Here is a 13,896-nt window from a genome sequence, read left to right on the forward strand (position 1 = left end):
AGCACAAAGACCATCTGAAAAACTCCTTTAAATATCAGAAAAATAGAAAAAGGGAAAAACATTGTGAGAAATCTTGAGACAGACACTAGAGAATCCACTTGAATTCAAGGGGATTCAAATCTCACAAGTCTTGGAAGCCTATAGAGAGCTATCTAAGCCTATGACTTTTGAACTTATTTGAACCTTGTGACACATCCAAGTGGAAGGAAGGATCCAATGTACTAAAATTCAATATAATGAAATGTCACTCTATTTTCTGAGGATCCCTAACGTCTTTACTTGCTTTTTCTTTATCTCTTTATTGTTCCTAAGCTATTTACTATATAATACGTATATATTTGTATGTATGAATATGTATGTGTTGTAGAATCCATGTTTTGTGCACAACTTGATTCGTAATTAACCCAATATAGCTGCGGTGAACCAAGCCCAGTCCACCAAACGATAAATATAAAACTCTTTTGGGTCCTAGGATCTTTGATTCCACTTGAGCCTAGGTACTGTCCAAAATATGAACCCACATATGGTTATGGTTTAAGAATCAATCATTAAATATGCTTAGATATGATTTTTTATTTTTTATTTTATTTTTATTATGGCTTGAGAATCAATAATTAAATATGCTAGACATGATTTTTTTATTATTTTGTATATTGTATATGAATTAAAAATTTATGACATGGGTTCCAATGGTGATATGTTGTTACACATTCATGTTTAATATGGTTAGACATGATTTTCTATTATTATTTTTATATCATATATGAATTATACGTTTATGACATGAGTTCCAGTGGTGATATATTGCTTCCATCCCTCAATTTTGATTTAGAGAACAATCTTATTTTTAGCTTATTATTAAGCATGTCTTGATATAATTTGGTGATAAATTGTTCTATCTATTTTATTATTTAATTTTACTTAAATTAGAAAATGTTATCTTATTTTCTTTAGTTTACACATGATTCTTGATTAAGCCATGTATCGCACGGGTATAATACTAGTTATACTTATATTTTGATGAATTTAGTTTTACTCCCATTCTATGTAAACTCCTTAATTAAGTTCCCGAATTATTTCAAATAATTGAATGGAGATTTAGAATCTAGATTCTGACAATAACAGAAGATGAACATAAAAAGTTCCCTGTATTTAGAATTTTGCTATATCAGGGGGATCAAATTGATTAGGATAAACGTATTCAAATTCATTCAACCACTAAATCCCATAAAAAGCCACAGAGAAGTTTTAATTTTAATGGTTTTTGTTTTAGAGAGAGGTGTATGCATGGTATATTTGGAAACTTGGGAGAGTTTTTGGAGCAAGTATATGTATATGTTGCACTTGCTCCCATTTTTATCGTGGATGATGAGGATAAAAGGAGAGCTTAAACCACACGGACATAAAGCCGACGGATTAATACTTTTTCTTTGGGCGTAGTAGACGGTGCTTATGCTGACGGTCATAGGATCAGCTGACTCCGTGGTTGACGGCTCAAATGCTGACGGTATAACAAAGGTGACGGAGGAAAATTGAGGCTGATGGACCGGGCACAAGTTTACTTGCTTCCCACGCTAGATAATATTTAAAGGATCCCCATAAGGAAAAGATCCCGTAAAATACGCTCAAAAGGACTCCTATAAGGAAAGGACTTCTACTCCAAGGTAAAGAGGTCAACCTTCTAATAGTATAAAAGCCCAAGCATCCTCACAAACTGAGGTACGCATAATTTACCCTCTCTAGCACTCTAGAGCAGTGAGAATAGTTCTAACTTGACCTTCGGAGGGTGTTTGGCCGGTACCACACCGGTACTCTCTGCTAGGTTCTTCCTTTTCGTTGTGCAGGTGCCGTTTGATCGTACGAGGAACGTGTGACTCACTGGTGATACTATTTTCGGCTTCATCAGTTGGCGCCGTCTGTGGGAAACGTAGCACGTTCTCTCTTCCTAGACAAAAGAGTTACATGGTACTCACTCGCTCAATGGCGACTACCAACGACGCTCAAGAAGAAGAAGCCCCTACGACTGCTCTTAAAAGACAGGTGAGGACACTCGCCGCTGCCGTAGAGCGCCTCACCAAACAAAATCACGACCTAGAAGAGCAACTGAGACAGAAGAATGCAGCCCCCAACAACCAAGGAGCAGATCAAGAGGGAACTAGCGCCGACAAGAGAAATCAAGAAGGCCCCCAGGCCAGCAACGCCCCGAGCAAACCAGAACGGCAGAACACGAGCATCCCCTCCCTCGCAGAGATTGCTCCGCCACTTGTTATCGCGGAGATGCAAGCCATGAAGGAACAAATGGAGGTTATGATGAATGCTCTCAAGGGACGAGTATCAAGCGACCTGGACGACCTTGTCAACCGAACTGACTCGCCGTTCACCGCCACCGTCAACTCCTACCCTTTACCAAGCAAATTCCGCATGCCACAAATAGACAGTTATGACGGGGTCAAGGACCCGCTGGACCACCTGGAGACCTTCAAGACCCTAATGCACCTTCAAGGAGTAGCGGACGCCATCATGTGTAGGGCCTTCCCTACAACACTGAAGGGCGCAGCGAGAATTTGGTTCAGCCGACTAGCACCAAACTCCATCGGCACCTTCAAAGAGCTCAGCGCTCAGTTTACCGCACACTTCATTGGAGGCCATCGATACAAGAAGTCTACAGCGTGCTTGATGAGCATGAAACAGCGAGAAGATGAAACTTTAAGGGCTTACATCTCCCGCTTCAACAAAGAGGCATTCTCAGTCGACGAAGCCGACGATAAGATCCTTGTTGCGGCATTCACGAATGGCTTGAAGAAGGGAAAGTTTTTGTTTTCCCTATACAAAAACGACCCTAAGACCATGTCGGAAGTTCTTTACCGCGCCACGAAGTATATGAACGCTGAAGATGCCCTATTAGCTCGGGAAGAGAAGCCCAGGAAAAGAGAACGACAGGAAGACAATCGGCAGGACCAAGGCCGCAAGAAGACAAGAACAGGAGACCGGAGGGAAGAAAGACGCCCTAGACCAATGGGGGGAAGGTTCACGAGCTTCACTCCGCTAACAGCCCCGGTGGATCAAGTCCTTATGCAAATCAAGGACGAAGAGGCTCTGACGTTCCCAGGAAAACTGAAGAGCGACCCCAACAAACGTTCCAGGGATAAGTATTGCCGTTTCCACCGCGACCACGGCCACGACACGGCTGATTGCTATGACCTCAAGCAGCAGATTGAGGCCCTTATCAGACAAGGAAAGCTGCAGAGATTCGTTAGCAAGGAGAGAGCGGATCCCCCCGCACAAGACCAGCACCCCCGACGGGACAATGAGCGACCGAGGCCTCCGATCGGGGATATCAGGATGATCGTAGGAGGAACGGCTGCCGCCGGGTCATCCAAGAAAGCCCGCAAGACCTATCTTCGGATGGTACAAAATGTTCAGCTGACGGGAGTCGTGCCAAAAATAGCACGGAGAGAAGGTCCCATAATCGGATTCTCAGAGGAAGACGCGCGACGCCTTCACCATCCACATGACGATGCGCTCGTCGTCAGCCTGCGTGTGGGGGACTACAACATGCACCGGGTGCTGGTCGACAATGGCAGTTCAGCAGATATTCTATACTATACAGCGTTCCAGCAGATGAGGATCGACAGAGAGCGGTTGATCCCAACCAACGCCCCGCTTGTTGGCTTCGGCGGGAGCCGGGTATTCCCATTAGGCGCAGTCACATTATCCGTCATTGTAGGCGATTACCCTCAGCAAATAGCCAGGGACGTGACATTCTTGGTGGTCGATTGCTCATCAGCCTACAACGCTATCCTCGAGCGACCCACGCTCAACTCATGGAAGGCAGTAACTTCCACCTATCACCTAATGATCAAGTTCCCGACTGATTACGGAGTAGGCGAGCTGCGCGGGAGTCAGATGGCCGCACGCGAATGCTACATAGCCATGATGGAAATGGAGGATCAGGTTCAGGCTTTAAGCATAGAAGAGCGCCGGACGGTAACAGAGCCGGTCGAGAAGTTGGAAGAGATACCCCTTGACAATTCCGATCCTAGTCGAACGACCAAAATTGGAACGCTCGCTAACACCACGATCCGTCAGGAGCTCATAACCTTCCTCAGACGCAATCAGGACGTATTCGCGTGGGATCATGAAGATGTGCCGGGAATAGATCCTTCAGTCATGGTGCATAGGTTGAACGTATCGCCCGCCTTTCCACCTATTAGACAGAAGAAGAGAGTGTTTGCCCCCGAGCGAGACCGAGCCATAGCAGAAGAAGTCAGAAAGTTACGGGAAGCAAGTTTTATTAGAGAAGTATACTATCCCGACTGGTTAGCAAATGTGGTGATGGTCAAGAAGGCGAGCGGGAAATGGCGGATGTCCGTGGACTTCACCGATCTCAATAAGGCCTGCCCCAAGGACAGCTACCCCCTCCCGAGGGTCGATATCCTAGTAGACTCCACGGCTCAACACCAGCTGCTGAGCTTTATGGACGCCTTCTCGGGGTACAACCAAATCCGAATGCATGAAGCCGACCAAGAGAAAACGTCGTTCGTAACCAGCCAAGGCCTCTTCTGTTACAAGGTGATGCCCTTCGGCCTAAAAAACGCAGGCGCAACGTACCAGAGACTCATGAACAAAATGTTCGCGCAGCAGATTGGGAGGAATGTCCAAGTCGATGTGGACGACATGTTGGTGAAAAGCTGAAGGGAGGAAGATCATCTAGGAGATCTCAAAGAAACGTTCGACACACTTCGCTCCTACAATATGAAGCTTAATCCAGGAAAGTGTGCCTTTGGAGTAACGGCAGGAAAATTCTTAGGATTCATGGTGTCTCAGAGGGGCATTGAAGCAAATCCGGACAAGATCCAGGCCATCCTGGATATGGCACCACCAAGAAACGTGAAGGAGGTACAAAACCTCAACGGAAAGATAGCGGCACTAAACAAGTTCGTGTCAAGGGCTACGGACAAGTGTTTACCCTTCTTCCGAACATTGAAGAAATCCTTCGAGTGGACTGACGAATGCCAGCAAGCGTTTGAAGAACTGAAGGCTTACCTTTCCTCCCCACCATTACTAAGCCCGTCGCAGCCAGGAGAGGAGCTTTTTCTCTATCTAGCCGTCTCCCCCGCGGCGGTTAGCGCAGCCTTGATCAGAGAAGAAGAGAAAGTGCAAAAGCCCGTGTACTACGCAAGCCGAGCGCTTCATGGGGCCGAAGAAAGATACCCGCCCATGGAAAAACTTGCCTTTGCATTGGTTACGGCAGCCCGCAAACTCAAGCCGTACTTCCAGGCCCATACGGTGAACGTCCTGACTGACAAGCCTTTAAGGCGAGCAATGAGCAGTCCCGAGGCCGCGGGACGATTGGCATTATGGGCCATAGAACTGAGCGAATTTGATATTCAATACTGCCCACGGACTGCCATCAAAGGACAGGTCGTCGTCGACTTTATAGCTGAGTTCACTCATGATGAAGACAAGGGGGCAGCAGAGTCCCCTCAATGGAGCATATATACGGACGGGTCATCTAACAGACAAGCCGCAGGGGCCGGCATTGTGCTATTATCGCCCGAAGGAGACACCATTGAATGTATGGTCCGTCTTGATTTCCCTGCCACTAACAATGAACCAGAGTATGAGGCTCTGATAGCAGGGCTCGACCTCGCCAAAGCAGCAGGAGCCGCGAGGGTAGTCATCTACTGCGATTCACAGGTCATCACTAACCAAATAAATGGAGACTATGAGTGCAAGGGCGAAAAGATGAAGAAGTACCTTGGTGAAGTAAAGGCGAGAGTGGATGACCTAGAAGCTAAAGTTGTCCAAATTCCTAGAGAAGAAAACGAGCGAGCCGACCGCCTCGCGAAAGCTGCCTCAGCAGAACAAATGGTCATCCCTGGTAATGCACTCTCCTTCATACAGCTTTCTCCGCTAATAAACCTCAGCAACATGCAGGAAATATGCTCCGACAGAAGCTGGGCGACGCCGTTAATTTCATACTTGAAAAACGGGGTCTTACCAGACGAGAAAGAAGCCGCAAGGAGACTCAAGGTCCAGGCAGCAAGGTTCGTCCTGATAAAAGACGTCCTTTACAAAAGAGGTTTCTCCCGACCATATTTAAGATGCTTGGATATGGAAGAAGCTGACTACGTCATGAGAGAGGTACATGAAGGAATCTGCGGAAATCACTCAGGGTCCAGATCGTTGATACACAAGCTTGTGCGGGCAGGGTACTATTGGCCCACCATGCAGAAGGACGCCGAAGCCTACGTCAGGGCCTGCGACAAGTGCCAAAGGTTCAGCAACATTATTAGGCAACCAACCGAAGAGCTGACCCCAATGACGGCCCCATGGCCGTTCGCACAATGGGGCTTAGATATTATGGGACCCTTCCCTACAGCAGCACGACAGCTAAAGTTCCTGGTGGTAGGCATCGACTATTTCACAAAATGGGTAGAAGCTGAAGCTTTGGCCACAATCACGGAGAAAAACGTACGAAGCTTTGTTTGGAGATGCATCATATGCAGATTTGGAATTCCTAGAGTCTTCGTCTCGGACAACGGACGGCAATTCGACAACGACCCCTTTCGAGATTTCTGCTCGCAACTAGGAATAAAGAACCACTATTCCTCCCCCGCCCACCCTCAAGCTAATGGCCAAGTTGAAGTAACGAACCGATCCTTGCTCAAGATTATCAAGACTCGGCTCGAGGGGGCAAAGGGTATATGGCCCGATGAATTGCCAAGCATATTATGGGCTTACAGGACGACAGCAAGGACACCCACAGGAGAAACACCATTCCGACTAACGTATGGAGGCGAAGCGGTCATTCCAGCAGAAGTTGGGCTCACAAGCTACAGGGTGCACAACCACGATGAAAACAAAAATGACGAGGCTATGCGGCTACAGTTGGACCTAATAGACGAAATCAGGGCAATAGCAGAACAAAGGCTCGCTCGGTACCAGGACCGTATGGCTAAACACTACAACTCTCGGGTTCGACACAGGGACTTCCAGGTTGGAGACCTTGTTCTTAGAAAGGTCATGGGCGCCGCTAGGGACCCTACCCAAGGGAAACTCGGCCCCAATTGGGAAGGACCCTACAGAGTTACGTCGTGGCAAAGGAAAGGCACATACCATCTAGAGACATTGGAAGGAAAGAAACTGCCGCACCCGTGGAACACCGAGCACCTACGAAGATACTACCAGTAGGAGCGACAGCACGAAGTTCAATTTTTTATTTTACATTCCAGCAAGACTTTAGTCTCACTCCTCAGAACTATCATTTACTTTAATCTTTTGCAACAATTCTTCTTTTTTAGCCCAAGGGGCTTGGTTTTTATTACTTTTATTTGAATGCATGGCAATAAGAGGAGTTTTTCGGAAATTACTAAAGTGTATTTTGTTTCTACGGTCTACTAACATACGGACCAAAAAGATGTCAAGGACATCAAGGCTAAGGCCGACGGTCCAGGAAATCTAAAAAGTCGACGGTCCCAAAGATGAAACAATCATCGTATGAACAAGGTCCTAAAAAACAAAGGACTAGTGAAGGTGTTAAATACACCAGGGCTTAAAAAGCTGACGGACCAAAAAGATGTCAAGGACATCAAGGCTAAGGCAGCCGGTCCGGGAAATCTAAAAAGCCGACGGTCCCAAGGATGAAACAATCATCGTATGGACAAGGTCCTAAAAAACAAAGGACTAGTGAAGGTGTTAAATACACCAGGGCTTAAAAAGCTGACGGACCAAAAAGGATGTCAAGGACATCAAGGCTAAGGCCGACGGTCCGGGAAATCTAAAAAGCCGACGGTCCAAAAGACGAAACAATCATCATATGGACGAGGTCCTAAAAAACAAAGGACTAATGAAGGTGATTAGATACACCAAAGGCTTAAAAAGCTGACGGGCCAAAAAGGATGTCAAAGACATCAAGGCTAAGGGACTAACGGAGGCTAAAAAGCTGACGATCAAATAGATGAAAATATCATCGTATGGACCAAGTCCTAGAACTAACGGACCTATAATACAGACGGTCCAATAGATGACGGTCTAACGAAAAAGTAAGACCCTACTTACAAACGTGGTTCTCAAACCAACAAAGCCCGTTCAAATGACAAAAAAAGGGGGCTAAAAAATCGAAAGGTAACAATCTCGTCAAATAAATGGGACCATAAGAAATTAGAATCAACATACGTGTTCGAAGCAACGGATTCCAAGTGCCATAAAAAGGGGAAGATAGAGTTACAAGTAAAAAGCCCAATAAACGGAAGGGCATTTAAAAACATTGTTCAAAAATTACAATAGAAAAGCCAGGGTTAAGTGGCAGGAACATCCTTGGAGACCCTGTCAGCTTTATCCTTGGCAATTTGCGCCGCATCTGAAGACTCGGCAGGGATAGTGACGGCTGGCTGAGCCAAAATAACTCCGGCATCATTAAGCAAAGAGTCCAAACTAAAGGGTCCGTCACCTTTGTCAGCAACAGTTTCACGAGCAGGAGTCATCGGCACGGAGGCATCCATGGTAATTCCGGATAGATCCAACTCTGGATAAGCTGACGCTACCTGCTTCAGACAATCGTCGAAACCTGTGCCGTAATAATCAGCGCAGGAATCAATAAATGACTGGGTTGTCTTGAATTTTTGGACCGCGTCAGTCCCAGCCGTCTCTACTTGTGCACGTAAGGATGAAACCTCCTCCTCAAGCTTCTTCTGCTGACCCTCAGCCTCCCCCAACTTCTCCTTTACATCCTTCAGCTCTGAGTTTAAGAGACGGACGGCCTCCTTATATTGCGCTTGCTGATCCATCAGATTGGCGTTATGCCTCCTAACCCGAGAAACGACGCCTTCTTTGGCCACGCACCGGTCTTGAAGTGCTTTTACACGAACCAAGGCCTGAAGGAAGTAAAACCGTCAGCCATAAAGCAAGGCAAACATTAAATTAATCAAAGTAAAAAGCATACCCGTGCTATGTCAAAGAAAGCTGACGCCCCCAGGTCTTCCGTCCCTAGCTGAGCACAAGGGTCCAGATCCGTCTGTTTTATGAGGGATTCTACCCCCTCAACAGCATAATCCTTGTGGGTCAGCAAGCAACGGGGTCCCTCAATGACGGGACCGGAAGAGGTCATCACTCCTTTCCCAGCACCGTGACCAGACTTGGGAGGCGACTTCGTGGAAGGCACATCCCCAGCACTGACAGCTACCTTCTTAGAAGGAGGATCGTCCTTTCCGTCAGCCTTCCTCTTAACTGAACTCTTCAAAGAGGAATGAGGGGTTGACGCTCCTTCTTTTCCCTTAGCTTTCTCCTCCTCCTTCTTACGGGCTGCAGCGGCCCTCACCCTTTGCTTCGCAGCTTCCATCTCTACACAAAATAAATTGACGGATCAGTAATAGCCGACGAAAGAAATAAACCGACGGGTCATGTAAGGCTTCGACTTACGTTTACGAGAAAATTCTTCCAACTTCCGAGCTTCAACCGTCGGCTCTGGACCCCCACAATACAAATGGAGAGTGTCTAGGGTGATTAAGTCCCTACACTTCCGTTGCTCAAGCGGTATGCCAAGTATCCGACGGATAAATTCCCTTTGTTCGTCAGATATCTCCGGGCGAGCGCTAGCTGAAATAAAAGGGAATAGACGGTGTTAAAGGAGACGGACTCAAGAAAACTCCCTGATAAATGAAAAGAGACGGTAAGAAGAAGGACAAGGGGGCAACCTGACTCCCTAATATAGGCCCAAGTGTTATCAAAATAACCGCCAGGCAGTGTATCCCACTCACCTGGACGGCACACCCAATCCGTCCCTTTAACAAAGAAAAATCTATTCTTCCAATTTCTATTGGAGTCTGGCATATCAAACACTAATCTTAAGCTCTTCTCACGTGGAGCAAAATGGTAGGTCCCCTTGGCAGATACTTTATGCTGGGGTCTGTAGCAATAAAAGAACTCGTCTAGCGAAAGCTGACGGTTCCCCCCACTCAAGCGACCCCAAAGGATCTCAGCACCAATAAAAATCCTCCAGGCATTCGGAGCAATTTGGCTGACGGACAATCCCAAGAAATCCGCTAGCTGACGGTGTAAAGCCGTCAGTGGTAATCTAAGGCCAGCAGCAAACATGGCATCGTACATCCCCACATCAGCAGTCCTCCCTGTATAACACTTCTCATTTTTTCGAGGGAGACGGATAGGAATGTGGTCTGGGATTTGGAAACGGGTACGCAACTCGTTAAAAACTCTGTTGCTCATCTTTGGAAGGAATTTATTGACGGCCCACTCCTCCGGGAGGATGAAGGGACGGTTACCTCCAGAACTCCCTGAAGTTCCATCACAGGACTCGTCGTCACCTTCATCCTCATTTCCGTCACTACTAACCTCGTTACCCTCGTCCCTACTCCCGTCACTATCCGACTCCTCGTCGCCTTCATCCCCGTTCCCGTCCACACAAATTTCCTCGTCTCTCCTCTCGACCTCAACCTCACTTAACACTTTATCCCTAACTTCCTCAACTTGGCCTTCTACATCAATACTAAGGGACTGGGCTGACGTTTCCTTTCCTGACGATTCAGAAAAGCCGTCGGACTCTTGACCTGAGCCAAAGAATTCATCGTAGCCCGCTCCATCGCGGACTGACGACTGATCACTCGACGCGTCACTCGACATCTGACTACCTACAAGTGACGGATATGCTCTAAGTTCCTAGACTGACTTTGTTTTTTCAGACAAAAATAAAAAAGGGAGAAAAAAGCGAAGAGAAGGAAAGAAGAACTTACAGGTGAAGCAGATCTTGAATGGATGGAACGACCTTGAAAGTGACGGTGTTGATAACAGCTGACGGATCAAATTGGAGGTAAGGGTGACGGATTCTCTCTTGAAAAACCAGCGAGGTTGAAATGATGAAATGAGTCAAGGGGCGTGGTATTTATACAGGAGAGAAAACGCACGGAAGACGAGGCGACGCCCGCGCCCAGAAACGAGGCCAACGACTGAATGCCACGTGACCTTGCATTTAATAGCTCGAAGATCGAGGAGTCGTTCATATTTGATTTTTCTCTAATCATCTTCTAACTCCACATGCTGACGGTCTTACTCGTCGAACATGTAGAGTAGGGGGCAACTGATGAGGATAAAAGGAGAGCTTAAACCACACGGACATAAAGCCGACGGATTAATACTTTTTCTTTGGGCGTAGTAGACGGTGCTTATGCTGACGGTCATAGGATCAGCTGACTCCGTGGTTGACGGCTCAAATGCTGACGGTATAACAAAGGTGACGGAGGAAAATTGAGGCTGACGGACCGGGCACAAGTTTACTTGCTTCCCACGCTAGATAATATTTAAAGGATCCCCATAAGGAAAAGATCCCGTAAAATACGCTCAAAAGGACTCCTATAAGGAAAGGACTTCTACTCCAAGGTAAAGAGGTCAACCTTCTACTAGTATAAAAGCCCAAGCATCCTCACAAACTGAGGTACGCATAATTTACCCTCTCTAGCACTCTAGAGCAGTGAGAATAGTTCTAACTTGACCTTCGGAGGGTGTTTGGCCGGTACCACACCGGTACTCTCTGCTAGGTTCTTCCTTTTCGTTGTGCAGGTGCCGTTTGATCGTACGAGGAACGTGTGACTCACTGGTGATACTATTTTCGGCTTCATCAGTGGAGATTGTACTGCTTGCTAGCTTCGAATTATTCACGTGTGCCATTAATGCATGCCTATGTATGATTATGAATCAATCATATATTTGTTGAATTGATATATATTTGATAAACTAGCATCTTGTCTTGTTGTAATAGCTGCCGTGTGTTTTTCACCCCCTATTTTTTTTTTTTTTTTTTTTTTTGGTTGTATTGTATGCAATCAATGTACAATTTTTACCTTATGCGCCCATGCAGTATACATGAACGTGCAGTGCGACTAAAGAGTTTTCTCCTTCAACCAAATAGGGAAGAATCTCATTTTCACCGAGTCTAGACAAGGATAATAAATATTATTTTTGCGTAACTGTGTATATACATTATCTGCTTGTTTAATTATTTTCTCTTTTAGGTTATTCATTTTTTTTAGGTTATACATATTCATTTGCTATTATGTTTAATTTTTTTTGTTTTTTGTTTTTATTTTTTTATTCCTTTACCCTTTGGGGAGAATTGTACAGACATAAGTTGCCAATATAGCTAGCCCATTCTAAAGAATTAAAAAGAATTAATTCCCTACAATTCTTGTGTGCCATCAGAAAATTAAAGAACCCTAGATTATTGTGCGATTTTAGATTAAATATCTTATGAGTTAGAAGATAGGCAATAACATCTATATATCAATTATTTTTGCATTAAATATTGAACCAAGAAACGAAAAGAAGAAGACTTAGCTTGAGCATTGCTGGTACAAGCTTTAAGGATGATATGGGGTTGGGTATGTAGGTCAATAGTTCAAATTTTATTGAAGTAAAATGAAAAAGAAGCCCCTAAAGATGGGAGAAGTATAAGATCTCTTCTTTATTAGTGTTCTTACATTATTGTGCATAGGCTATATATATATCACTGCCAGTAAGATTTGTGTTCTTCCCAATTATTGATGCTCTTTCTTCAAGCTTTGGTCCAGTACTTCTTCTCGTTAATCTGCTGATAAAGCATGATACTGATAACTAGAACGTTACCCCTGAGGCAAAAGATATAACTTAGACCAGCAAATGACCATATATATACATATAAAGATAACCATGAAAATAAAATAAATGGAAGCCAGTGTTCATGGTCGTGGCTTGATCATATATGATATATTTTTATATATATTTTGCTTCTTCCCATGATCTCATCTAACTACTATATATTTTTCTTTGTGAGTTACCTTTAAATTGAGAAAAGTCTGAATATTCAATAGAAAAGAGAGAGGCATAAATTAAGAAATTTAAAAATAAAATACTAAAAAATATTTCTTTATCAAATCTTGGTTATATACTATTTATCAAGAATATATGCAAGCTAATTATCTAATAAAGGTATTAAAAAAAAGTATGGGCCCCAAGCTTTGAGAAGGAAATGAAGACTACGGCCTTCCCCTTGAGAACAAATCTTCTAAGTCATTCCTAAATCATTTCATTTTGTATATGATCTAATGTGGCCAATCAAGTTTAGGATATTCTTTCACGAAATAAAAAATTAAAAGAAAGAAAGATGAAGTGCATGAATGAGTATTAATTAATATGTAAATGCAGAAAAAGAAGGTGCTTCATAATAACATTTAGTGGCTAATTACAACCTAAAGTATGTATTTCTGTAGATGAAAAGAGAAGCTAGGATAGTTAACTGTAGTTGGGGTTGTTGTTACTAAGCAGGTAACGAACGGTATGTAGGCTTGTGAGCTTCAGTTTCTTATACAAGAGGGCGAAAATCTTGCGCTTGATTCTTCCTCTAACAGGAAGAACCACCAGGCACCTCTTCTTGTTGCTTCTTGCCATTGCCCTTCGTGGAACCAAGTCCAACTTTTTAGCCTCCATCATTGTCTTCCTGTCCATTAGAGAGAGAGAAAGATAAAGAGAAAGAGAGTTGCATGAGAAGTAGTGGTTAACTGGATATATATATATATATATATATATATATGAAAGATATATATCTCTATTTGCTATATGGGAATTATTGTTGAGGGAAGAGAGGAGGAACCTTCGTGCCACCTTCATGCACTTTGCTACAAGTAAGTAGTTCACAATGGTGCCAAAGATGCCAACTTTTTACGTCTATGTCCATGTCCGAGCAAGTAATTCCGTACCTTCTTGTGGAGGAGGTGAGGGTTTTTCCGCAAGAGACCATTATCTTACGTGATTCTCAAACCGTAATATGTCGTCAATCTCTCACTACAGCTCCATATGTAATGGTCACTGAATTTCACATGCATCTGACATTAGAATAGGACACACTGT

General features: G+C 44.6%; 1 protein-coding gene and 1 long non-coding RNA gene across 2 annotated transcripts; both read right to left on the reverse strand.

Annotated features, from left to right (window-relative positions):
• Window positions 1-8,303: 8,303 nt before the first annotated feature.
• LOC115961544 lies at window positions 8,304-10,140 on the reverse strand. The gene is made up of 2 exons (XM_031080514.1): window positions 8,948-10,140; window positions 8,304-8,879 (listed from the first exon to the last, which is right to left on the reverse strand). Exons 1-2 carry the CDS (start codon window positions 9,341-9,343, stop codon window positions 8,304-8,306), a joined length of 972 nt encoding a protein of 323 aa, XP_030936374.1. The 5' UTR covers window positions 9,344-10,140.
• A 2,138-nt stretch (window positions 10,141-12,278) lies between these two features.
• LOC115960569 lies at window positions 12,279-13,536 on the reverse strand. The gene is made up of 2 exons (XR_004085203.1): window positions 13,287-13,536; window positions 12,279-12,638 (listed from the first exon to the last, which is right to left on the reverse strand). It is a non-coding gene; the product is annotated as an uncharacterized LOC115960569 (long non-coding RNA).
• Window positions 13,537-13,896: the final 360 nt, after the last annotated feature.

Source organism: Quercus lobata, chromosome 9 (assembly GCF_001633185.2).
Source record: "Quercus lobata isolate SW786 chromosome 9, ValleyOak3.0 Primary Assembly, whole genome shotgun sequence".
Taxonomy (NCBI): domain Eukaryota; kingdom Viridiplantae; phylum Streptophyta; class Magnoliopsida; order Fagales; family Fagaceae; genus Quercus; species Quercus lobata.